This window comes from Lycorma delicatula, chromosome 1 (assembly GCF_047948215.1).
Source record: "Lycorma delicatula isolate Av1 chromosome 1, ASM4794821v1, whole genome shotgun sequence".
Lineage (NCBI taxonomy): Eukaryota > Metazoa > Arthropoda > Insecta > Hemiptera > Fulgoridae > Lycorma > Lycorma delicatula.
Window position 1 is genome coordinate 239,125,720 of NC_134455.1, and position 24,981 is coordinate 239,150,700.

A 24,981-nucleotide genomic window follows, 5' to 3' on the forward strand; every position below is an offset into this window, starting at 1 on the left:
ATTGTCTTAGCAATAGATGCTGTGACAATTTAATTATTCATAGTATCATGCTGTTATTTTAATGATTTTTCTATTCAGCTTCATTTATGTTTTTATTTCATTGGTTACTTAAAAAAAAAAATAATGAGAATATTGGGTTTGAGTTGTTTACCAATAGTCTGAAAAAAATAAAATGAAATAAGAGCGAAAAATTAGATTAACTAAAAAAGCTGTGCTTCAAATAGAGGAAATTAGTTACACAGTGTAATAAATAAATATAATTTCATCTATCTAATAAAACTGAAAAGTTTGATAATTACTTTATATGCTTATTTAAATAAATAGGACTATGAATGATGCATTAATGACTGTGATCTCAAAGAATGTATTTGTCATTTTTTGTACTTGCAGAGTTTGTCTTTTATTTTTCATCATAATGATGAAATATATATATATATATATATATAATATATATAAATAATTATATATTATATATATATATATATTACATATTGTAAATTAGAATATATATTATATTCTATACAGATTTTATATAATAAAATGTATTTTGTAAGTAGACATTCTGCATTTTATATATTTTCATACATAAATTAAGAATAAATGTTTTGCACTTTTATTGTCCTATAGTTCATATTATTGTAATAGTTCAATTATCATTGACATTGAAATTCCATTTCAAATCAATCATTGTACTTGGCTTGGTTTTTAAATTTTATGAAAAGAAAATTTCACAGTGGATAATCAGCACAACTAATATTTCTGGCCAGTGAACATAAACAGATTGTGACAACCAGGATGTTAAAATTAATAAGAAACTTGTCTAGAGAAAAATATCATATTGCTGCCAACATGCCTGCTGAAATTGTGATTGAAATATTTACTTATGAAAGAAGAAAAAGAAATAAATCATACGACTGATTATTGATAGTTTCATTTTTCTAGAATTGGTTTTGGGGGTTTGTCATATATTAAATAATATTTTATAAGTTCTTTCAAATTGGCATGTTTTGCAAACTGATATCATAGCTCTGAGATAATTTGATATCCCACCTTGAAGTTTCAACTCCAGCACTTGAAACTCACATAAACTCTTTCATAAAAAATCAATGGATTAGAATTAAGATTATAGCTGAAATTTACAAGTAAGTGTTGGTATAACATTATCACCAACAAGCTCAAGTACCATAAAACAAGCGCAAGATGGGTTCCAAGAGAGTTCAGAGATCACCATAATGAGACAAAACTTTGCATTTGCACACAGCTGAAACTGGTAACAGCAGAAAGGTGATGTTTTTTGCACAGTATTCTAACCTGTGATGATACATTGAGTCACAATTATGAACCAGAATCAAGAAGACAGGTCATGGAGTGGAAACACACAAGTTCACTTCTCAAGAAAAAATTCTGAACCCAACCATCAGAAAAAAATCATAATGACAATTTTTTAGAATGCATAAGGCCCAGTTTTCATGATAATGTACAGCCTGACGCAACTAACTCGAAAAACAGTCGACAAATTGCATTGGTTCCCCGATCTCAGACCCTGTTATCTTGATGTCAGCCCCATGTGGTGATTCTGATCACATTATATTATGAGTACATTCATGCTAATGATTATCAGTCAACATTGGTAAACCATTATTCTGTTGTGGTTTACAGAGAATAAATATATGAATATTATAAAATATGTAAAGTAATTTATCACTAAAAACAAAACAGTGAGAATGACTGATTATTTAGTTACACCTTTTAATTGTTCTGTGTTAACTGGAGTTGCTATTTTTTTTTTCAAAGGATTTGTAATGTTATTCAAAATCTGGTGACCAAAGTGACGTTACTGTCATTTCTTTCGGAAATGATAGTGTAAATTGAGTTAACTTCTCTTATACTGTTATATATGAATAAAGAAATTTTCATTACGTAAATACCAGTGCATAAAATCAATCAGCGAGGTGTAATGTATGAGCTTACCTCAACACCAGATACATGGTGTGATTCTTCTGTATCAGATGAAAGTACATGCAGTGCGTATCTCTGGCCAAGCTTAGGTGTATCTACTTTGAAACGAGTATACCTGCTTAATTGCTGGCGTGGTATAATGGTTTGTCTCTGCAGTTTAATCTCAGCATCAACAGCTCCACCACAAGGTAAGACTTGCCATTCTAAGGGTATACCTAACTTTGCTTTACTGGTTACCTGTAAATGATAGGTAGAATTAATACATACATGAAATTTTTAAGAAACATGAACTGCATTGTAAGCCTAATAGTTCTAATAAGAAAATTAAGAGAATTTATTTTTACTTATTAGCTGTTGATTTTTTTTTTTACTCTTGATTAGTTACTTATATTACTTATTATTATATTTAATTTATTAAATTTTACTTATAAAAGTAAAAACCTTAAGCCTAACTTCGAACAAAAAATGAATAAAACCAGATATCATAAATTAATGTAAATATATATTTATAAACATATATATGTGATAAGAAATTCATTTCTCATTACAAAAAAAAAGCAGGTAGGTAGTTGTAACTGGGCTTAAGCTTGTAGTTGTAAAGTGGAAAAAAATGTAAAATATAAACTATTATTTCATTTTTATATTTTATATAAAAATTTATTTCATTTTATATATGTCTGTTACAAAGAATAAAAAATTTAACTCTCACTTGAGAAAGTTATTTGATGATCAAAAATATTTCATACCCTTCATGCATTCGGTCAACTTACTGAACACTGGGACACCTTAATGGTTTATTACTATTTTAAATACTGGTAATCATGGGATAATACTTACTGTTGCTACTGGGAATGAGAAATAGAACCTAATTTAGTACCTGATTTACTTGATCTAATTAAGTTTTAACTGAAGATTAGTCAAATTTTAGAGACTGTTGAGACTAATCCAGTGCAAGGATCAGCGCTCAAACTACTTCAAATAGAAAATTCTAAGATTAAGTTCAAACTGAAAAAAAAATAATGTGTCCACATCTAATTATATTTTGTCTGTTAAAAAATGCTCTTTAAGTGACAAATCTTATCCACTTTACTTCTGTGATAAATTCAAATTGTTCTCTATTTTTGATAGAAAAAAGTAAGTGCAGAAAGAGAGACTATGTTTTAATTACTTTTCTTCCACAGATCATAAAACTAAAAATGGTGTAGGCTCATTAAGTTCTGTGGCAATGCCATAATATGTTACTGCAATATATAGAAACACCAAATCTCACAATGACTCATGAACCTAACCCATCTATGATTTTAGTAGTGAAGATAATCATCAGAAACAATTGGCTTCATACTTCATATCAAGGGGCTTCTTTATCTGCTTTGCTTTCCATGGGTGTGGCATCTATTCTTGATAATACCTCTTTTCGATCGATCAAGACATAATGACCAAGATATTTGACCTTATTTTGAATCTAGTACTAGATGTATTCAATTCTCCTTCAATAAACAGAACATGACTGCCAAAACAGCCAAACACACCATTTTATCAGTAATAGGGAAACAAATTTGATCCTTTCTCCTCCTTAATTTTAGTTGCTAAATTAATTATGCAAAGGCTGTGGTCCTGTCAGAACGGATGGGATGAAGAGTTACCAGATGAATTGGTTTGTCAGTGTAAATGTTTTCAGGAATTTTTGCACCTATTACCAGATGTTTGTATTCCGAGAGCTACTTTACCTTAACAACAAAGTGTAGTGAAAATCAAGATATGTAGATTCTCAGATGCCTCTGAGTCTGTGTACAATGACTGTATTTATTCTATATTTGTTGATGTTGAGGGGAACATTACAGATAATCTGATCACATGAAAGTCACTCCTTAATTCCACAAGGGCAATCTATCTTTGTTGCCAACTTTGCCTTGAAAATACAGATGTAAATGCATGGAAACATCTAAAAAGTCGTGATAATTCAGCTGATTACCTCTCCAGAGGATTAATATCATCTGAAATTGTAAATGCTGATTTGTATTGGAAAGGCCATCATTTGTGCATTCATCATTGAATCCTCAGAAGATACAGTTAATCTCTCAGATTTTAAAGATATACAAGACTGTCATCTTTGCACTGTCTTTGATAGTTCAGCCAGGTAGCGAGCATTGTATTGATTTAAGTCAATTCAATAGCTTCACAAAAGTTCAATGTCTTATTAGTCTTTGTTTGGGACTCATTCATAATTCTCAGTCATGAGAACCTTGCAAAACCTGTCCGTTATCAGTGTGTGAACTTCAATTAGTGGTGCAAATTTTAATCAAAGTTGTGCAAAGGGAATCATTTTCATGAGAGCTTAACAATCTCAAGTGGGGAAAATCAGTGGATTTTTCTCAAACTAATCTCACTAAGTACATTTCTGGATGAACATGAATTAACAAAGGTAGGTGGTCATTTGAGAAACTCTGATTTGATTCTAGATCAAATTCATCCTATTGCCTTACCTAAAAACCATTCAGTAACAGAATTAATTGCAAGACATTTTCACATCATGGTGCAAGCACTACATGGTGGACCTTTATTGCTATTAAATTTCATTAAAAAATATTGGTCTTTTAATGGAAGGAATTTAGTTGGCAAGATTTATCATCAGTGCAATATAAGTTTTAGAGTAAATATCTCAAACTCAAATAATGAGTGACTTGCCAAAGTCAAGAGTTCAGGCAACTCTCCATTCTTTTCACACTACTGGCGTGAACTATTATGAACCCTTTTCTACATATCAAATAATAAATATCAAAGAAACGAGGAGTTCTGCCAATAAAATGCTACATTGCATTGTTTTTGTTTTGACTACAAAGACACTTCATTTGGAATTAGTTGAAGACCTAACCATAAAATCCTTCATAGCAGCTTATCAAAATTCATTTCAAGATGAGGGTAAGCCAAGGATATTTATTCAGACCTACTTTGCAGCTGTTAATCGAGAACTTCTGGAGCCGTTCGAATTTTGAATGACAAAAGAATTCAAAGATTCTCTGCATACTGTTATGTTGCAAGAGGAAATCACTTTGCATTTTCTTCTTCCAAGAGACCCACATTTTTGATTTTTGAGGGAGTCATTGGTTAATCTCGTCAAAAAGCACATCTAAAGAGTTGTAGGGGAATTTGTGTAATATACATTTAGTTTGTAACTTTATTAATACAGGTAGAGGCATATATTAATTTCTGTTCGCTAGTTCAGTTATCAAATGACCAAAATGATCTTTCTCTTCTAACTCCATCTGATTTCCTGATAGATCATATCCTTACAGTGAACCTTGAACCATCCATAACTGATCTTCCTCTAAATAGATTAAATCACTGGGAACAGGTTCTATATATTCTGTAATATTTCTGGTCACAGTAGTTCCAATATTACTTAAATTCCCTTCAGCAGAGAAACAAATTGACAACTTCATCACCTTACCTGCAGATCAGTGATGTGGTTTTAATCAAGGAGGACAACCTTACACCCTTGCAGTGAAAAATTGTTTGGGTCATTGAGATTGAATCCTTCCAGAAAAGAACAATAAAATTTGAGTGATTACTTTAAAAACTTCCACTAGTGTTATTAAGAGACCAATAGTCAGATCAATATGCAGGAGACAAAGTTGTTAGGTAACATACTACTTAATGACAAATTGCAGTCAATCACAATACAGAGCTATCAAACAAAATTAAAAAAGTTTATGTTTTTCAGAATACCAAAATCACATCTTTTGATAATTGACTAAATAAGTTTTGTGTGCAAGATTCCTATTACTTTTGTATTCCTATCACTTTTCCATAGAGAAAGAAAAAAGTGATGTGAAAAAAAATTGGGTGAATTTCTTTTGAAAAAAATTGTTTTCTAGCAAAGGAGGTTTCAGTAACAACAAAAAAACTGTATGAATGGATAACTCGTTCTTTGTCTCTTAACAAATATTTTAGTATTATACCATTTCAGCATCGTAGCTTTTAATAACATCCTCAGATTTCCAATCTGAAGATCATACATCCTCCAGTCTGCAACTGCCAGCTACTTTCTCCTTAAACTCCAAGTCTCTCAGAATGCCATATTTTATGACCTAGATATTCAGCTTTCTTCTGTGTATTTTATTACATCTACATCTTTTCTTCTTCATCGTTTTTCATATGGTCACTCCAGGAAATCCTCAGTATGTATCTATAATCTGCATCTCAAAAGTCTTAATTTCCTTGTAAAGGCCATGTTTCCATGCCAAAAAACAAAACTGTGAAAATATAATGTCTCTCAAGTTGAATCTTAATCACCATTATAAGGAAAGTATGAGTTCCTAATTTACATGTAATTATAATTTTAAAATAGCTGTTTTATTTGATACTTAATTTTGACTGTATTTCATTGTCAATTATTTGCACAGCTTCTGAAGTGTGTTAATTTCTCTACTATTTTATCTGTGCACCATCTTGGAATGGAGCAGAGATATCTTCATTTCAGCTTCCTGAAATGAAGTTAATTAGAATATTCTAATATAGTGAGAAATTAGATTAGGAGGAAAACATGAGAATTCATACAGCATATGCAATATTTTAATCCATGAATAACTAGCATGAATTAATTATATGAACATAAAAAATTGCACCTACATTTTGCTATGTTGATGCTGTTAATCAGTGTATGAACAAACACAACAAAACTACTGTTGTGTGTTGAAACTATTAACTCACAAGTCTTGTCTTAAAATTGTTCATCATTGCTAATGTTAAGTTTTGCTGATCTGTCATCCAGTTAAGTTAGTAAGTTAGCCTTATTGTCAACTACTTGATTTTACATTACTTCTGTCTTTCTAAAAGAATCCATTATTACTCATGGTGAATTTTCCTTTTTTTTGTTTTTTTTTTTTTTGCTGTTCCTTCATATTAGTGTTTCAGGAATTAAATATTTTGTGTTTTTTTTTAATCCTTTAGTAGTGATGATTATTTGGTTGCTACTGTAGAGAACTAGGAGTGGTTGACCTGAGAAAAATGAACTGCTTTTCTACAATGTTTTTAAAATGTCTATTGTATAGTAATATAATTAACATATAAACTGGATAATAAGAGTGTAGTTATATATGGTTTCAGCTGGAAACGGAATTCAATTTATTTTTTACCAATATTAATAAATATAATAAAAATCTATAATACTTATAAATTATTTGTTGTACCTTATATCTGAAGATGGCTTTACCATCAAAATGACGGAGAGAAACACTGACAGGTTTGTTGTCTTTTAATCCTAGAGCGTGTGTGCGATTGTCAAATAGTAGTGTATTGCTTCCATATGGTAGACTCAGGTTAGTTTTCTTGTTAATAACAAATACATTAAAGTAATACTTCTTTCCTGTCTCTAGTTTATCTATTGTATAGCTTGTTTTTTTTCTCACACAGCTAGTCTGAAAGCAAATATTTTGCTCATGTTATTATTTAATCACTACTAGTCATAAAATAATTCAATACACCTTAACAGCTACAAAAATCAACTTAAAGTATATATTATCCAAAATTTGTTTTATCAGCAGAAATGTTTTGCTGCTACTGCAGTTACTAACTGTTTTACTGCTGCTTACTAAGTTGTGTGTAAGAATGATGAAATACTACTTTTTGGAATACAGTGTTCATACAGGTAAAATAACAACCAAATCTTGAAAGAATCTTGGAGTAATGATAATAAAATTATACTTTGAATACGTTTTTGTTATTATAAACAAATGTTCTTGATTTTAGATGGTATACTATTGTACTCATCAATGTCTTGGTGCAATCATTGACTGGAGTTGAGATTAACAATAGTTCATCATAAGTTCAAAAAACTTGAAAATTGCTTCAAAATACTATGATAATCAAACCAGCAAATATTTATTTATGAGTATAATTACATATCTTTATTTATTATGTTATGTTTTTACTTCCTTGTATGAAGTAAAAGAAGTATTGTGATTGCAAAAAATGTTGGTTTTCAGATTTCAATAGAAATATCCATTTTGACCATCCCTGAATCCATTTTGATTAGTTTTGGTGTGATGTCTGTATGTATGTGTGTATGTTTCTTGCGTAACTCAAAGACGATTAACCGTTGTATGTTGAAATTTTGTATTTAGGACTGTTGTAACATCTCATTGTGCACCTGCCCCTTTTGATTGGAATCTACTAAAGCAAAAGTGTCCAAAAAAGCCCAAAATCCAAAAACATTTGGATTTTGGACTTTTCTTAACTGCAGTAATAAGCCCTCACTGAGATCTTTTCAATGATATATCATAAGTGGTACTTATTTTTATTGATTCCAGAGTTATAACCAAATAAAATTTTAATTAATGAAATAATTGAATCTTACAAGGAAAGGCACATCAGTTCGAATCAGACATCTCCTTTTTTTTAACTTTTTTTTAATTTAAATGTATTGATTGATTAATAATTTATTAATCCGTGATTATAAAAAAAGTTTTACAATAAATAATTATTCAATAATAACAATAAAAAAAATATGGAAAAATCAGAAGTTATTAGTGAAATAAAATTTTATATACTTTTAAAAATGTGAATATGTAATTTAATAGGCATTATTACACATGTGTATATGTAGTAAATTTGGTGAGACAACTGATTATTTAATATTAATTGAAAATTATAATTTAGAATCGTATTATTTTTGGATTTTCTAGTTTAATTTCTATTTAATTATTCTGGAATTTCTGTTTAATTTTGTCTACATTAAAATTAACTGCAGAATGACTGAAAAATAGACCCTTACAAGAACAATATATACACTGAGGCATACATGCTCAATATTTAATAAATTGCAAAAAATTCTTATGTTTTAGTTCATTACTTCTATGATATTGTCGAACAATATTCTCCCTAAGTTGGAGTTGATCATCATTTCATTTATTTGTTTTTTGTTACCAATCATTTAATCGCTCTTTGGTTTGATATAATTCTTCTGATCTAATTTGTGTAAACGTTCTCTAGTTTTCAAATTTTCTCTCTCTTTATATTTATTCATCATCCTCTCTTAATCTTTTTATTTATTCCTTCGTCTTAATGTTTTCTTCCTTTTTATATTTATCATCTTCTCTTAATCTCTTTATTCTCTCTTTGCTGCAATATTTTCTTTCTGTTTACTCTTTTGGTTTGCAACATTTTCTTTCTTTTAAATTTAAATATACTGATTTATGTTAATAATTTATTAACCTCTGATAGTAAAAAAAATTACAATAAATAATAATTCAATAATAATAAAAAAAATGAAATAAAAAATCAGAAGTTATTAGTGAAATAACATTTTATGTACTTTTAAAAATGTGTATATGCAATTTAATAGGTTTACAAGGAAGTTATGTGGTGTCCACATCAGATTTTTTACTTTTTATGAGTGTTTATTCTGTCATTGTCAAAAATGTAAAGTTGCACAAGAATTGATTTATCTGTATCAATAACACATCTTTCAGAACAGAAACAACATAATAAAAAAAAGAATTATTCATTTTTAAGAATTTTATTCCTTTGTGTGCCTAGAATTTGAAAGTGAAATTAGTTTTTCTCCATCACTCATTACATTTTTAATATATACCCTTCAAAAATTGCTAAATAGTATGAAAAAAAGGTTTTAAAAGTAACCAAATTTATAGATATAAATTTTACATTAAGTTTTATATATATATTTCAATATTCATATTTTATTGAGTTTATTAAATGAGAAAACAATGTAGAACATAACTAACAGATAAAATGCACCTAAAATTTTTTATAACTGGAGTCTGTGAAGTAATAAATTGCTTCTTCTTTTTGTGTATGGTAGGGTCCTCCTGATTGTAGAAACCAACAGCAGTCATTCATCATTGATTTGTCCCAATTACCTTTGTAATGCTGCTCCATTTGTAATATATTCTGGTGGAAGCATTCTCCTTGCTTATAACTCACAACACCCAAATTTTGTGGGATAAAATTAAGATGAAAATGCAAAAAAAAAGGAATTTTTAATGTCATCTGGCAGCTTTTGTAGTTTAACAAAAGATTTTGCACTAAATATCACTATTTTTTTGCTTTGTTATTTCCAAGAAAACCATGGACTACATCCTTATATTAGTTCCATGCCTACTAGCTTTACATTATTCAGTTTTATGTCAAAATTTTCTTCATTGAGTAATTTTCTAAAATGAGATTTAATGAATATTCCTTCTTTTAATTTGCCTTCACTCAACTTAGAAACATTAACTATTTAATTCCTTCTTCTTTATTAAGTGTTTTAACAAAATTCAACAACCCCGATTTTATATACAAGGGTAGCAAAATAAGATGCTGAGAGTTGACTAAATAAACATACTTAATTTTTTTTTGTTCAGGAGAGAAAGTGTCTCTTTTTGACTACTCTTGAACCACAAATTGTTTACTTGTGACTTTTTCCACAAAGCTAACATATAGATATCACCAGCCGAATTTCTTTTTGACACTAAACAATGTTGATACAGTGTTTCAGATGGAATTAGAATTGAATTGTATGTTTTTGTAATTTTAGTGATGCACTCTAAGCAGTAATAAAAAGTTAGTTTTTCAAATCATAAATGCAATAAAACATTAATAATTTTTTTCAGCTTGATCCTGTCCCCATAAAATGTTATTTGGTACATTAAAACCTTTTATTTTTTCAACTTCACAATCCTTTTCAATGTATGGCCTCTCAACAATTCATGACCTCAGCTCTCCAGTTGCTTTTTCTAAAAAAGCTTACTTTAATTGTTTTCTGAAATTTATAATTTGTCAATATGAGTGGCAACAGAGAAGGTTCAAAAATTAAAACTAAACATATTATTATTAATAGAAACAAATAAGTAAAATTATTACAACTGGACATCAACCAATAAACAAAATAAGATCTCAACATTTAAATGCTAAACTGTGAATTGTTACTCCGTACTAGTTTTGGGGTAATATAAGGAAACCGATGATATTAATTGTAAATGCACGCTGAAGATAACAAATATAAATTAAACAAAAAATTAAACTATATACAGACGGTGATTTACGTAGTTTTGCCGGCTCTTTCTGAGCTCATTCTAATATCGAAAAAAGTCTAATCTAAACATGGGTATGAAATAGCTTCGTTAGCGAGGCTTACGGCTAATGAAAAATTTCTCCCCGATTCCTAGGTAGAAAGTGAAATAAAACCATTCTGACATTGTAGGAATCCAAATTAAAGGGTAACCTTGATGGTTTCTTACGGATATTGCCCTAATAGATTGAATAAAACATGCTCCAAAACCACATCTCCCACAGTTTTCGTAATCAGAGTATTTGTCGTAAAGTAGAAAAAATTGTTGCCTAAATACATGTTTTTTTTTACGTCTTTAATGTAAAAACTTTGGCAATGACTAATAAATGCGTAAAATTTATCATCAAAAATAGGTAGAAAACTTAATTTTGGGTAAACTGAAAATAGGCCAATAAAAAACAAATACACGTTCAAGAAATTTTATTTTATTTATTGTTCAAGAAATTTTATTTTTTAACTGTACTAACACTTAACTTTAAATATAATCAACTACACAGAAAATGAAGTTACAATTTAAAAATCTAAAAATGTAATTGATACATTTAATAACGTTTACAATCGATTTTCAAAACCTTCTACTTAATACATTTTGCTGTTCGCTTTTGGATTGCTAGCGTTGCTCTCCGTAATTCTGCACGACTTTCCTTAATTTGGGCGGCGGCATCTGTAATACGAGCAAGCAACTCTTCACGCATATGAACTTTTCTCTTGTACGCAAAACTTTTCATCCAGTCCTACACGCAAAAATCTAACGGCTTTAGATCAAGTGATCTTGGATTCCAAGAGTATGGCCTGCCGCGGCCAATTCATCGCTCTGGAAATTGCTAATTTAAGTATGCCGATACGGCACGTGAGAATTGGGGCACCGTCGTGCTGAAAACACATACTTTATCTTGATGGTAGTGGAACATCTAATAGCAGCGGCAATTGTTCCTTTAGGAATTCCAAGTAAATGTCAGAATTTTGACGTACTAAGAGAATGAATGGCCGAATTAGCTGATCGAAAACTAAACAACACCACACATTGACGCTAAATCGATTTTGGAAGTCACGTTATACTGTCGTGTGTGGATTGACTTCTGCTTAAGTGTGTTAGTTTCGAAGGTTATTGATGCCGTCCCGAATAACTGAGTAAATAAAATGAATCTCTACGGCGGATCATATTCAAACAGTTGCAATATTGAAAACGAACAGGAGGATCTCTTAGTTGAAGATTTTGTACTCGTTGATTACGGTAAGGACACAGTTTACTGTTACGAAGTTTCCTCCATACTATAGGCTCTCTTTTTCCTGTTTAGCCTCCGGTAACTACCGTTTTAGATAATACTTCAGAGGATGAATGAGGATGATATGTATGAGTGTAAATGAAGTGTAGTCTTGTACATTCTCAATTCGACTATTCCTGAGATGTGTGGTTAATTGAAGCCCAACCACCAAAGAACACCGGTATCCATGATCTAGTATTCAAATCCGTGTAAAAATAACTGGCTTTATTAGGACTTGAACGCTGGAACTCTCGGCTTCCAAATCAGCTGATTTGGGAAGACGCGTTCACCACTAGACCAACCCGGTGGGTTTCCATACTATAGGCTGGGAAACTCCGAACCGCCGGGAAAGGCGTCATATACTAACACCCGGAGTAGCCTCGATAATGGTTTCATCAGTATCGGTATTGTGATGGGTAGAACGGTAGGTGAATACCAATGCTGCGAAGTGGACCAGCTTCTCGTAGCGTATGGAATATTCCACTAACTGCTATAGGATTTGGAACTCGCGGTTAGGAAAATATTTTTGATACTCTGCAAAGCACCAGCATTAACTGCACTAGCAACAATTCACAGCAATAAAGTAGAACATGCAATACATTCATGACATGATGTATTGTTGGCCAGCTGATTTCTGTTACTGAAGTTACGAAATCATAATTTCTAAAATTTTCAATTCGGTAATCAGTTCGAGAAATATAAATAAACTTTATTCTCTGAATAACATTATTACTGTTATCAATGAAAAACTCAACCAAACAATCAACCTGGTTGGTTTGCTTCTTTAACTGTTTTTCTTTATGGGGTTATTTTATTTTATTAATTGTATAATTTTATTTCTATGTTTAATGAACAATATTTTTTTAATCTTTCTAGGAAAATAAACATACATTGCACGTGCAATCCCTTCGTTTTCTTACGGTGTTAGAAATAAAATAAAATTTCTTGAACTTGTATTTTCTTTCTTATTGAATTATTTTACATAAATCTTCTCAGAATTAAATTCCACAAGTTTTGATAAAATTTTACGCATTTATTAGTCAATTAATAAAGTTTTTGTATTACAATCGTAAAAAAAAAAGGTTTTTTAACAAAAATTTTTTCTGTTTTACGTCGGATATTATGAAACTTACTGGAGATACGGTTTTCAAAACTGTATTTTTCAATTTTTCAGGTCAGAAACCATCATTATTTTTCAATAATTTTTTTCAGGTCAAAAAATTATCACGTTTACCCCTTAATTTGGCCAGAAATCTGGGCGACATCTTTCGCTTAGCCATACTTCGCTAATGATTGTTTCCGGACCCATGTTTATATGATTTCCTTTCATTATTTTTGCTAGTAGAATGAACTCAGAATATGCCGGTAACACTACGTGAATCATTCTGTAAGTTATGTAGGTATATTGAAAAAAATGAATTTATGTTAACAATTACAAAAGAATAGATTTTGTTTTAAATAATTTTCCCAATTTTTATTTTTATTTATAATTATATCAGATGCCTGAACATAAAAAAAAAAAAAAAAAAAAAATTAAGGTCCTTTTGTATTACACAGGAGCCATTACACTTTACACATCTGGTGATACGAAATTATTATTACTTGAAATTTTACTAAAATTATTACATTTATTTTCCTAATATTATGTATAGTAATATTATTCACGTTTTTAGATACATACGCGTTTTGGGTGGCTAATGTTGCTTTATTGTATCTAGAATACATTCAAATGGATCTTGATTGCCTATCAGCCGCCGCCGCCGCCACATGAACTCGCTGAAGTAGCTTTTAATATGATGAGCTTTACTGCAGCGCTTCTTTTGCTACATTTTTCTGATTCCTTTAACCTTTCTATTGTCTGTGTATGTCTACCTATAGACAGATCAACAAAATTATCCGTCGTATGGCTACGTTGAAATGATGGAAACCTTCCCTTTCGATTTTGTTCGTTTGGTAACCACGCCAGGAATCGGAGTATATCGTGGTAACGTCTTGAAAGTCCTCTTTTATAGCCTTAAGCAGATTAGGAAAAGAAAGACCGGCCCAACAATTGTACGAGAAAACATTCGTTAGTCTCGCGGGAGACTGCGCCAAATACCCACTGTTGCGGGAAAGTACTACCAGAATGATTTTTATTCTTGGAAATAAGCTCTCATCTATTTCTACAATTCGGCCGATTCCACCAATTTTCCGACTTCCCCGCGTTTCAAAAAAAGGTACACACACTTCTTGTAGATAATTATTCAAATCTACAATATTTCCTTTACTATGTCTAACTCTCGTTCGCACAAATTCACGCTGGTCAGTTTGTACGCCCTTTAATAAACATAACGAACGACCGTAAAAAAGGGAGCGTAGAATTGCATAACCGATTACCGACACGCGTACTTATTTTTTTACGGCATCTCAGTTTATTAGAATGTCATACAGCGCCTTCATTTATATATAAATACATTTCACGGTGTTTTGTCATTAACACACGATCTTTTGATGTAAGAACGCAACCGCGATTTCCTCGGTTCTTGTCAGTCATTATAACCTGATCATCAGCAAAGACAAAATATTTATCAAATGATCATCAACTTTTATAACTGCGAATTGAAATTTTGTACTTAATGCCTAAAAGTGTATTGTAAATGTATTTTAAAAAACATAGGAGAGAAGAGTGTAACCTTGCTTTAAACCTTTAGTTATTAAAAGCCTTCAGAAAACTTTTTTCCGGAGATGCATAACTGATACGATCTTTGTACAAAACTTTGAATACGGATGTCAGTCAGTAAATATGGAAAATTTGTAGTGGCGTCCATATAATAGAAAACCACCAATTTTTTCCCATGTCAACATATAGTCGTACTAACTGTTAAATGAATTATGCAGGAATGTAAAACCACGTATAATATAAACAAAGGAAATTGGCCAGAGAGCAGTCTGACAGCCCATTTTTATATCTTAAAATCTCATACTGTCATCATGAGGGAGTCCCGACAGATGATATTGTATTTCAGATGGGAATTAATATATGTAGTGGTAATAAATATTTAAAAAGATCACATTCTTGGAGTTTTATTAAGATGATTCAAAACAAAACAGTAGTTTGATTCTGTTAAGTATTAATATTGTTAAAATCTTTAAAAAGATGAACTGTACAGAATCATAAAACAAAATTGTAATTTATTTTAAAAATTGAGAAGTAAAAAAGATTATCAAGGAAGTGGTGATTTTTTTTTATCAAAATTTTAATGGAAAAGCTTTTAATAACAAAAAAAATTACTTTGGATTATATATCATAAATTATTGTTGTTTAGATTGCTAAATATGTGGCACCATAATGAATAAAAACTTATCTTTTTTTTAAACTATGGACAGCTACCAAAACGTTTTTGTATTTTTCTAAACATGTTTACATGTACATTAACACAATTTATACAAATATATATCTGTATTTTTTGATATTATGGTGATAAAATTAAAAATAGCTAGAAAATCCAAATTAAAATTTCTTCAGCCGCTAATAAAAGTTCTCAAGCCATTATAATATATCTTTCTACCATTTGCTTAACTCGGATATATGTATTTATTTACAAAGTAATTCAGTGATTGGAGAATAGGATTAAAAAGCACCAATTCTGAACCATCGTAATGGCTGTAAAATAAAATAAAACAGAACTTGGTTTTAGTAAGATATCATAATAATTGCCTACTAACATGCTTGATATGTTATTAAAAAATATTTTTAAGTTAGATGTATAAAGGTTTTAGAGGTTTATTTTTCAGCCTTGCCTTTCGATAAATAAAAGTACTACTGATCTTCTTTAACTTAATTAAATGGTAAAAAATTAAAATAAAAAGATTTTATTTACTAGATATGTCAATATGAATTACTTAACAACCTACCTTTAAAACATACATATAAATTATTCATTTTAAGTTAACGTTATTAATACTTAAATGTACATACTAGTAAAAAATCACACAGTTAATTAAAAAAATAAAAATAAAATAACATTTTCTTTTAAAAAATAAAATGAATTAAAAATAATCAAAATAAAATAGAGAACCCATTGCATGTTGTCTTCCTGGAACATATGGCTCAACAGATATATTTTCTCAGTTTAAAGAAAATGATATCATCTGCTATTGCAACAGTTGATAAAAAGAATATGTAACCGATTTATAATAAACAATGGTAATCAACAATACATTTTTAAAAAAACTGTTGCAGGATTTTTACTATGGTTGAATTGTTTTTGAGGTACTAAAATTGTTTTATTGTGATAGCCATTTAACGTACAGTTCATTCATGTGTATAACTGAAATGGTTAATTAATTTTATTTATAATTCATTTATTTTGTTTTAACAGTATTTAAAATTTAAATGGCATTTGTGCCCGGTCATAAGCCACTAATAAATGCCAACAGCATGTGGTGAAATTGCTCTAAACATTACTTAACTAAAATAAATCACACCCTTCAATTGTCAATATGGTACTCTCTAAAGTATTTTAAATGCTGCAGAACAAATGGGTTGTAAAGAGTCTTCCACAGGATTTGTTATTTTCGTGCTTTTTTAACTACTTTATTAAGTTTTCTGTTACAGTAGTAATTTTTAAATAAAGAATTCATCGCATACAGTAATAATAGTAAAGGAGTGAAAATGGCCCATTTTAATAGAATGGTGTCTATTTAAATAATCACGGATTTTAATGGAAAAATGTTTTGGTTTGGTTAGATATTTAAAAAAAATTTGAAATCTTAACTCTGTAATTAAAAAATAAAATAAATAGATAAATAAATTTAATAAAGTTTAGTCTTCCAACCAATTTATTTAAAATTAGAATGCCTTTGACAGATGGATACTACTTACTGTGTTGATGTTTCAAAATGTATTTGTAAAATAAATAGTTGTAATTCCCTGCATACTTGTATTTAAATATGTACTCAAATATTTAACGTCCTCAAATTATAATTTTTCTTATATAAATTTATTTATTTATTAACTTCAAGTTTGTGCATCACTATTGTTTTATATAATCATAATTTTTATACGTTTACGTGGACAGTGACCGCTTATTTAATCATACATTTTGTATTTTTAATGATGCTCCGATCAAGGTTTTTCTATGGGCTCCTTGCAGGAAAATTCTGGAGAAGATCCTTTCTGTTATCCGTAGAGTAACTTACCTGAAGCTGTTCTGGAAGTAAAGTTACACAATGTAAAGTTACGTTATGTTCTGAATAGAGTATTTAATTTCATGTATCAGGGTTTTGGAGCACTACATAAAGAAGATAAGAAAAATAAATTGAATTTTATTTGCAAAACACTGATAGAAATAGTGATATTGATATTTTGTTTAATATTGATAATTTAAAACGGTTTTGAAAACCCACTGTTGTACAGGATGTAATTTTCCCTACTTAAATTTAAACAGACATTTACGAGAGCTTTAAGATTAAGTTTATATTTCATAAATCTGTTACAATAACTAAAAAAAATCTGTACACAATAACTTGGTCATTTTTGACAAATTATAGTTATGACATTACAGTCGTGTTGGTATTTTTTTTGTCATGATTCCTGTTTCATATAAATCGTTAAATTTTTTTCCAAAAGAAAGTTCATTTTGGAGGTAGTCATGAAATGTAGAAATCATACCAAAGTGTTGATAAAAACATACTTTGAATAATTTCTTGTAATTTACAGGTTTTGCTTTTTTTCATTATGATTTTTTTACTCTATCATAATGTTTCCACTTGGAGCTCTTAGTAATTGTCATTACTGATTGATAGCAGCTGTTGTGGTTTCTGCATCGTGGTTTGTTGTATAACTACTACTATGCTTTAGTAATATTTTTCTATAATTACCTTATTTACAGAAAGTGTGAAAAATAGCTCGATAGTAAAACTGCTATAAAAGAAACAGACTCTTGAATGATTTATCACATTTTTTTTACATATCTGAATGTACCCGCTAAAGTGGAGTTTATGTACTAGATAATAAAGCTCTGCTTCTGGCTAGAAGTGTAGGTTACTTACAACTACATGTTGCTGGAGCGGCTCATGACTGAAATTTTCCAATTTTTCATGAAAAGAGTGTATTGAATCTGATTTCATACCGTTTCTAGCTTCGCATAAACTTTTGTAATCTCTAACTGTGTTTATAACTACACAGTAGTGCATGTTGAAAGGATCAAGTTCACTGCAATTAAACATTAAAACTATCAATACATTAAAAGCATTATACAAAATAACAAAATTTATTATTTAAAAAAAAGTATAAAATACATTACTTATAAGACATGTTTAATGTTTTTAATTCTATTATGTATTGTCTGCTACTCCTTGTGAAATTTTGCATCACTCATTCGCTTATGTATCATGATTCACTTTTGGATTATCATGCTAAAAGCTTTTTGTGTAATAAAATTAATTCTAAAATCAATAAGATGTAATTTTTTATTTATTACACTTGATTATTATAACATTTTAGGTTGCTGATGTGACTTGGTATATTGTGTTATGTTGGTTATGGAACTTAACATGTATTAAGTGCTGGAAGGTAGTTAATATTCTTAAATTAAAATATTACCGTTACAAGTTCAGCTACATTACTTTCCTAATTTATCTTCATTATTTAGTTCGAACAGATTATAAAATGTCGATGAGAAAATGTAGTCACAATATTAAGTGCATTAATAAGATATATTTATTACATTTATTCATGATATCTATAATTCAATTTCCTCACATGTTGTGGCAAGTAGGTTAAATATCTAGATACACGGTAGCGTGTCCCGCTGAGTTACCGCATTCTGGAACCGCACTATCACAGTGCCTGTAATGTAGCTAACATTACAAATATGGAACTTGTCACCTGCTGATCAGAAGCCGACACAGATAACTTTCTTTTCACGAAAATATCAAGGCAGAGTAAATGAATGAAAAAAAAGTCGGTCAAAGCCCTGTTAAAGATAAATGTGTTTTAAGATGACCTTTTATTTACGTTCATCATTTTTATTTTTTTAACGTTGTTCGGTCTACAAGCTTTTCGGAAAGTCAAATTTTTATGAGTGACCGATTTAATTTATCGGGCATATCGGATGCTAGTTCTATAATTTATAAAAGAATATGTATATATTTTATACAAAAAAATAATTCCAAAAAAAAACCTGCTTATAAATTAATTAAAAAGAAGGAAGTTTATTTTTAATATTCAGTTTTTTATCTTCCTGTAAGTAATTTTTAAGCTCTTTTCCACAGTTTGCGAGATAAATGGCCTGGAGTATAAATATTCCAGGAATATTGTATGACCTTCAAAAACGTGTAACTCCTATAACCTATCTCCGTATAATATCACCCGTATAACACTATCCCTGATGGTTAGTCGTACGATATTTAAAACAAGTTCAAGGTCATATGAAGCGATCTTATTAGTTCGTTTGGTGCAATTGGGGCTAGATATAACAACATTTTTTCAGCTCGTGCATTAAGTTGTGAAGTTGTGAATGCTTTGTGCATTCAGTTGTGTTAAGTTGTCCGTTTGATAGACCTTATTTTATTAAACTCTAAGAAGGTTGGTTTTTGAAAGAAAAAAAAAATTGATTTAATTATAACAGTATGTAATTACATGTGTTTAGAATTCGCCATTTTTTAAACATTCTTTTTATATTAAAGTTAACAATTTGTTGTTTTTTATCATTTTAAATCGTAGTATTACATCTATTCGAAGAATAATGTTACACCGTACATTCTCTCATATTTTATTGGGATATGTTGATCTAATTAACTTACTGAAAAGATTAAACAGAGCCGCTTCTTGTGGAAGATTAAAAAAATAACATTTTTATTTCATAGATATTAGTAGTAGATGTTCTGCAGTGAACGTGAATGAAGAGTACTAATGTAAAAGAAATAACGAGACGTTTTGTTAATTTACAGGGTACAATCCATTACGGTAAGAGTAAGTATTATCTACTGCAGTAGATTCACTTAGCTTACTAATAAGAAAAATAAACAAAAACTGGCAGTATTTACTCGATATTTTATTTGAAGTACTTTGCATTCTGCCTTGCTGCATGAGTTTTTGTAGGTTTTTGCCTTCAGTCACTCTTCACAAATTGTAGACATTATGTGTGTAAGTCTGCTTTTGTGCGCGCGCGCGTGTCTGCGTAAAATTGTAGTTAGAAGAATCAAAAACTGACAATAATTTCGCCATTCATTTCGATCATTAACGAGAGTAAAAATTAAAATTTTTGAGACAGGAAATACACAGTTCAAAAGCCACAGAAATCTTAAATGCAATGAATACTTTGAAGCTTTTCTGTTTCGACAATGAGTAAAGGAAAATATTGTTCGAAACTTGTAACGAGCAAAAATAAACGTAAAGAAAGTTTCAGGAATTAGGTTATAAATAAAAATTAGGTAATTGAGTAGAAACGCGCGTTGCGCAATCACCATAAATGTGATTAATCTCTCTATTTTATGATGTATTTAAACATGTGGTTTTATTACAGGGCGTTTCATAATATTCTTAGGAGTTACAAAAATTCAGTACAAAAAAAGTATTTCACTTACCTAAATGAAAGTTGTACGAGGTGATGCAGGAACTCATACAGTTTTTGTTAAAATCTATAAATGTTCAATGTATGCTTCGCTGGTGACACGGCACACATCAACACGAAAGTCTAGCTCTTGCCAAACTCGTTTTAACATGTCGTTTTCGATACAGTTGATTGCATTGATTATGCGATCCTTTAGCTCAGCGATATCGTGCGACATCGGTGGGATAAACACCTTATCTTTCACGTAACCCCAGAGAAAGAAATCAGATACGTGATTTCAGGCGTGAAGTTTGGTGATCTTGGTGGCCACAGTATAATTTGTTGGTCTTCTTCAGACGCACGCCCTATCCAGCGCCGAGGTAATGTTGTGTTAAGGTACTGTCGAACCTCGTTATGAAAATGGGCAGGACAACCATCTTGCTGGAAAATGAAGTCGTTGAGTAGCTAAGGCATAAGCCCTAATTGTACACATCCAGGTATATCATGCCGGTTACTGTCGTTTCCATAAAAAAGAATGGCCCATACACTGCCTCACGAGAGATCGCACAAAAAACGTTTACTTTCGGAGAATCCCGAATGTGTTCCACATAAGCGTGTGAGTTTTCAGTTCCCCAAACTCGCACGTTATGACGGTTTACTTTGCCGCTAATATGGAAAGTAGCTTCATCGCTGAAGATTATCTTGTTTAGAAAACCTTCATCTGACAACATCTTTTCCTGTAACTGTAAACAAAAATCGAGCCTACGTGTTTTGTCTCCATCAGAAAGACGCTGGATTAATTGAAGATGGTACGGTGTGCATAATAAACGTTTACGGAGAACTCTCCACACTGTTGTTTTCAGAATTCATAATTCTCTGCCTGCAGCCGCAGTCGATTTTGACGGGCTGCGAATGAAACTTGCACGCACACGTTCGACATTGACTTCTGAGGTTGATGGACGACTGGTTGATTTTCGCTTGCTCAAGCAACCAGTTTCACTGAATTGTTTATACCATGCACGAATTGAATTGTCACTTGGTGGCTTCTTATGAAATTTCAACCGAAACGCACGTTCCACAGAAATTACTAACTTTGACAAGTGAAATTCTAACATACAAAACGACTTCTCGCTTCCTGTGGCAGCCATTTTCTCTACTGTCGACGCCTAGCGAGCAAATGGTTTACTAACTGCCTAGTATACGTGGAAAAAACTATTTGAAGTACTCTTTCGTACAGTTTTTTTTATTCTTATAAGTGAAATAGTTTTTTGTTAATGAATCTTCGAAACTCCGAAGAACATTATGAAACGACCTGTATAGTGGTTCTTAATTTTAATTTACTTCATTTAATTCTATAGATTATGTTTTTTGGAACAAAGTATTATAAAGGAAACTGAATCCATTAATTCAATTTATTTCAGTGCTGTAACTTATTGTTTGTACCCAAATCTGTAATGCGTAAATGCTGTAAAAATTTAGAGAAACCGATTTACTGACAATATTAAAATGCCGATGATAACGTTTTGGCTTTTGACGTGCAGAACATATATTCGTGTTTTATATTTTTAAAAGAAACAACGTAACGTGGGATAAATCTTTTTTTTTTTGAAGAGAAAATATTTTAAAAACAAAAATCAAATGTCGTGTAATAAAGATTAAATTTACATAGTTTACTTGTTAAAAATCATTATAATCATGTAAAAAATAATATCGTGCATCTTACGTTTTTTTTTGGAACGAGAAAGAATTGCAATGTGCAGGATTTGCGAACAATCGCAAATAGTCCTGATTGTTATTCGGTAAACTAGTTCCTTTTTTTAAGTTTTAAATTTATCATTACTGTCTGAAGTATCTTTCTAAACGAAACAAATAAAATAAATTTATTAAAAACCAGTCATTAACATTTTGTTTTTTTATCGAGTGATAAAAATTTTCTGTTCAGAAAGAGATTTAAACTACATTTTGAAATGTAAATTTTTTCAATTAAAAAGTAAAATAAAATAAAAAGATGGAATAATAAAAGGGAAAAATAGAAACTAATAGTGTGTAAATAAAGAAAGACAATACAGTTTAATTACTTTACCAGGCCAGAAGAAAATAAATTGATTTTTTCTTTCATCGACAGTATGGACCAGCTGATGGATTACACGAGTGGAAAAAATGCTTAGAGATCTCTGTAGATTACCAATGAGGTAATGACGTGTGTGGATAGAAAGCAAATCCAATTAACTCACTAGAAGAGGAAGCATTACCAATTAACTTCAATTGCGCTATTTAACATTTTTTTATGTTTAAGTTTATTCTGAATCAGATACGATTATATTATAAATAAATAACTGAAACTCAGAGAATCTATTTAATTTGTTGAATCATCAATAAAAAAATTACACTGAAATTTATTATCGCTCAACCCGATTAGTGGCAGTTAACTTTCAAGAAAAATAACTTCCAACTAAACATCCAACTTCCAACTAGACAAGTAATAAAATTTATAACGTAAAATAAAGTATTATTTCTTTTACCGCTGAAAAATTAAAGGTATTTATTAATAAGTCTATAATTTTCATCGGGTTAAAGGATTTGAAATTAATTCAAATGATAGCGTCTCGGTCTTTCCTCCGGAGGTTCCGGGATCGAATACCGGTTAGGCATGAAATTTTTCATACGCTATGAAACTCCATTTCCATATCCCACGTACAAGCTTCAAGCTTATCTGGCGATATAATCACGCAAAAAAAAATTCAGAAAAATTAAAAAAACTGTTTATTTAAAATTAATTCGAAAATGTTGTTTTCCACAATGTTAGCGAAAAAACTTAGACAATCGTTCTCTATTGTTTAAGGTAGACCGATAACCGTGTGCGAATAGTTACTGGATTTGTTCGACAGTAGATCACTGATTCGATTTGTTTTAAATAGTGCTAATCTTCAGCGATGTTTTGAAGTAAGGCAAAATTTAAGTAAAATATTTTTATTTTAATACACGAAAAAGGAAGTAGAATGCAGTGTAATTCCTCATCAATTCTTGATCAAGTTTTGTCTTGTGAAAGTTCCGTTTACTAGCCAAGAGATACATAGATAAGAAACGCTTATACCATTGGTTAAAGATGAAGTAACGTTCAGTAAAAAACGTGCTATCTAGATGGCTTATTACAAAGAAAGGAGACGATATTAATTTACTAAATATTACAAAACTTAATGTTAAAAACGAATTCATTTTGTTTTATTATTAATAAAATTTTATTATTTTACGAACGTTAAAGAGTAATTTAATGTCGGCATCATGTAAGCTGCAAGCTCCAGGTGCCCATGAGAAAATTTGCGTGAGGCGGTGATGACGCGCGTAGGGCCATTTAACAAAGGACGCCCGCCGATGGACGAGTTCGTTTTATGAGGCAGAACGTCTAATGAAGGGGTTCGTGCAGCGTACACATAATTCATATAGTTTATGGCTTACACAAAGACCTGTCAAAATGGCAATTTTACTTGTCTGGATGAGGTTCATTGCTTTGGATAAGCTTATTCGCTTACTTGGTACAGGAGCCCTGATTTCTATGTAAATTATGGAAACTGTAAAAACGGACTTGCATTATTAACTGGGAAATTTCAATTTCATTAAAGTATGTTAATTTTATTACTCTTTATTTTACAGTTTAAATAATCGGTGTGATTTTTACTTAAGTAATAACACACTCTAATCCAATATTTTCAGTTTTTCCGTAGTTTTCATAGTGTGTTTACTATTAACTTTTGCATTGCAGTCGGAAAGTCATTTTATACATTTTTTTTATAAGTGATGGACTTAATATGATGTAAAAGTCATTTCTGAGAGCTATTGAGGTAAAAGATATATTTTATTAACTTTTTTGTTTTTAGAGAATTTCCTTTAATTATTTTTTAAATTCTACATTAGCAAAAGAACACTCGGAGATTATTACATTTTTATAAGTTATGAGAAACTTAGGAAAAGTACCCAAAGCTTAGCTGCATGGTGAACCCAGAAAAAAAAGGTCAGCATATTTTGTAAAAGTAATTCGAGTAGGTAAAGTCAGGTACTGCAAAAGTAGATTTAGTTTTTTTTATTGAGTTAAGTAACATATGTTGTTTGAAAAACACAATTTTTTTATATGGTAAGTATAGTATACAAATTC

General features: G+C 30.2%; 1 protein-coding gene across 2 annotated transcripts in view; it reads right to left on the reverse strand.

Annotated features, from left to right (window-relative positions):
• nord (neuron derived neurotrophic factor nord) overlaps nt 1–24,981 on the reverse strand; it is a 157,796-nt gene that overhangs the window by 6,627 nt on the left and 126,188 nt on the right. For both annotated transcript variants that reach the window (XM_075374707.1, XM_075374700.1), the window contains exons 5-7: nt 18,328–18,490; nt 7,149–7,376; nt 1,972–2,196 (exon numbers count right to left, since the gene is read on the reverse strand). In XM_075374707.1, the coding sequence (XP_075230822.1) occupies nt 1,972–2,196; nt 7,149–7,376; nt 18,328–18,490 (616 nt within the window). The remainder of the gene's footprint in view (nt 1–1,971; nt 2,197–7,148; nt 7,377–18,327; nt 18,491–24,981) is intronic.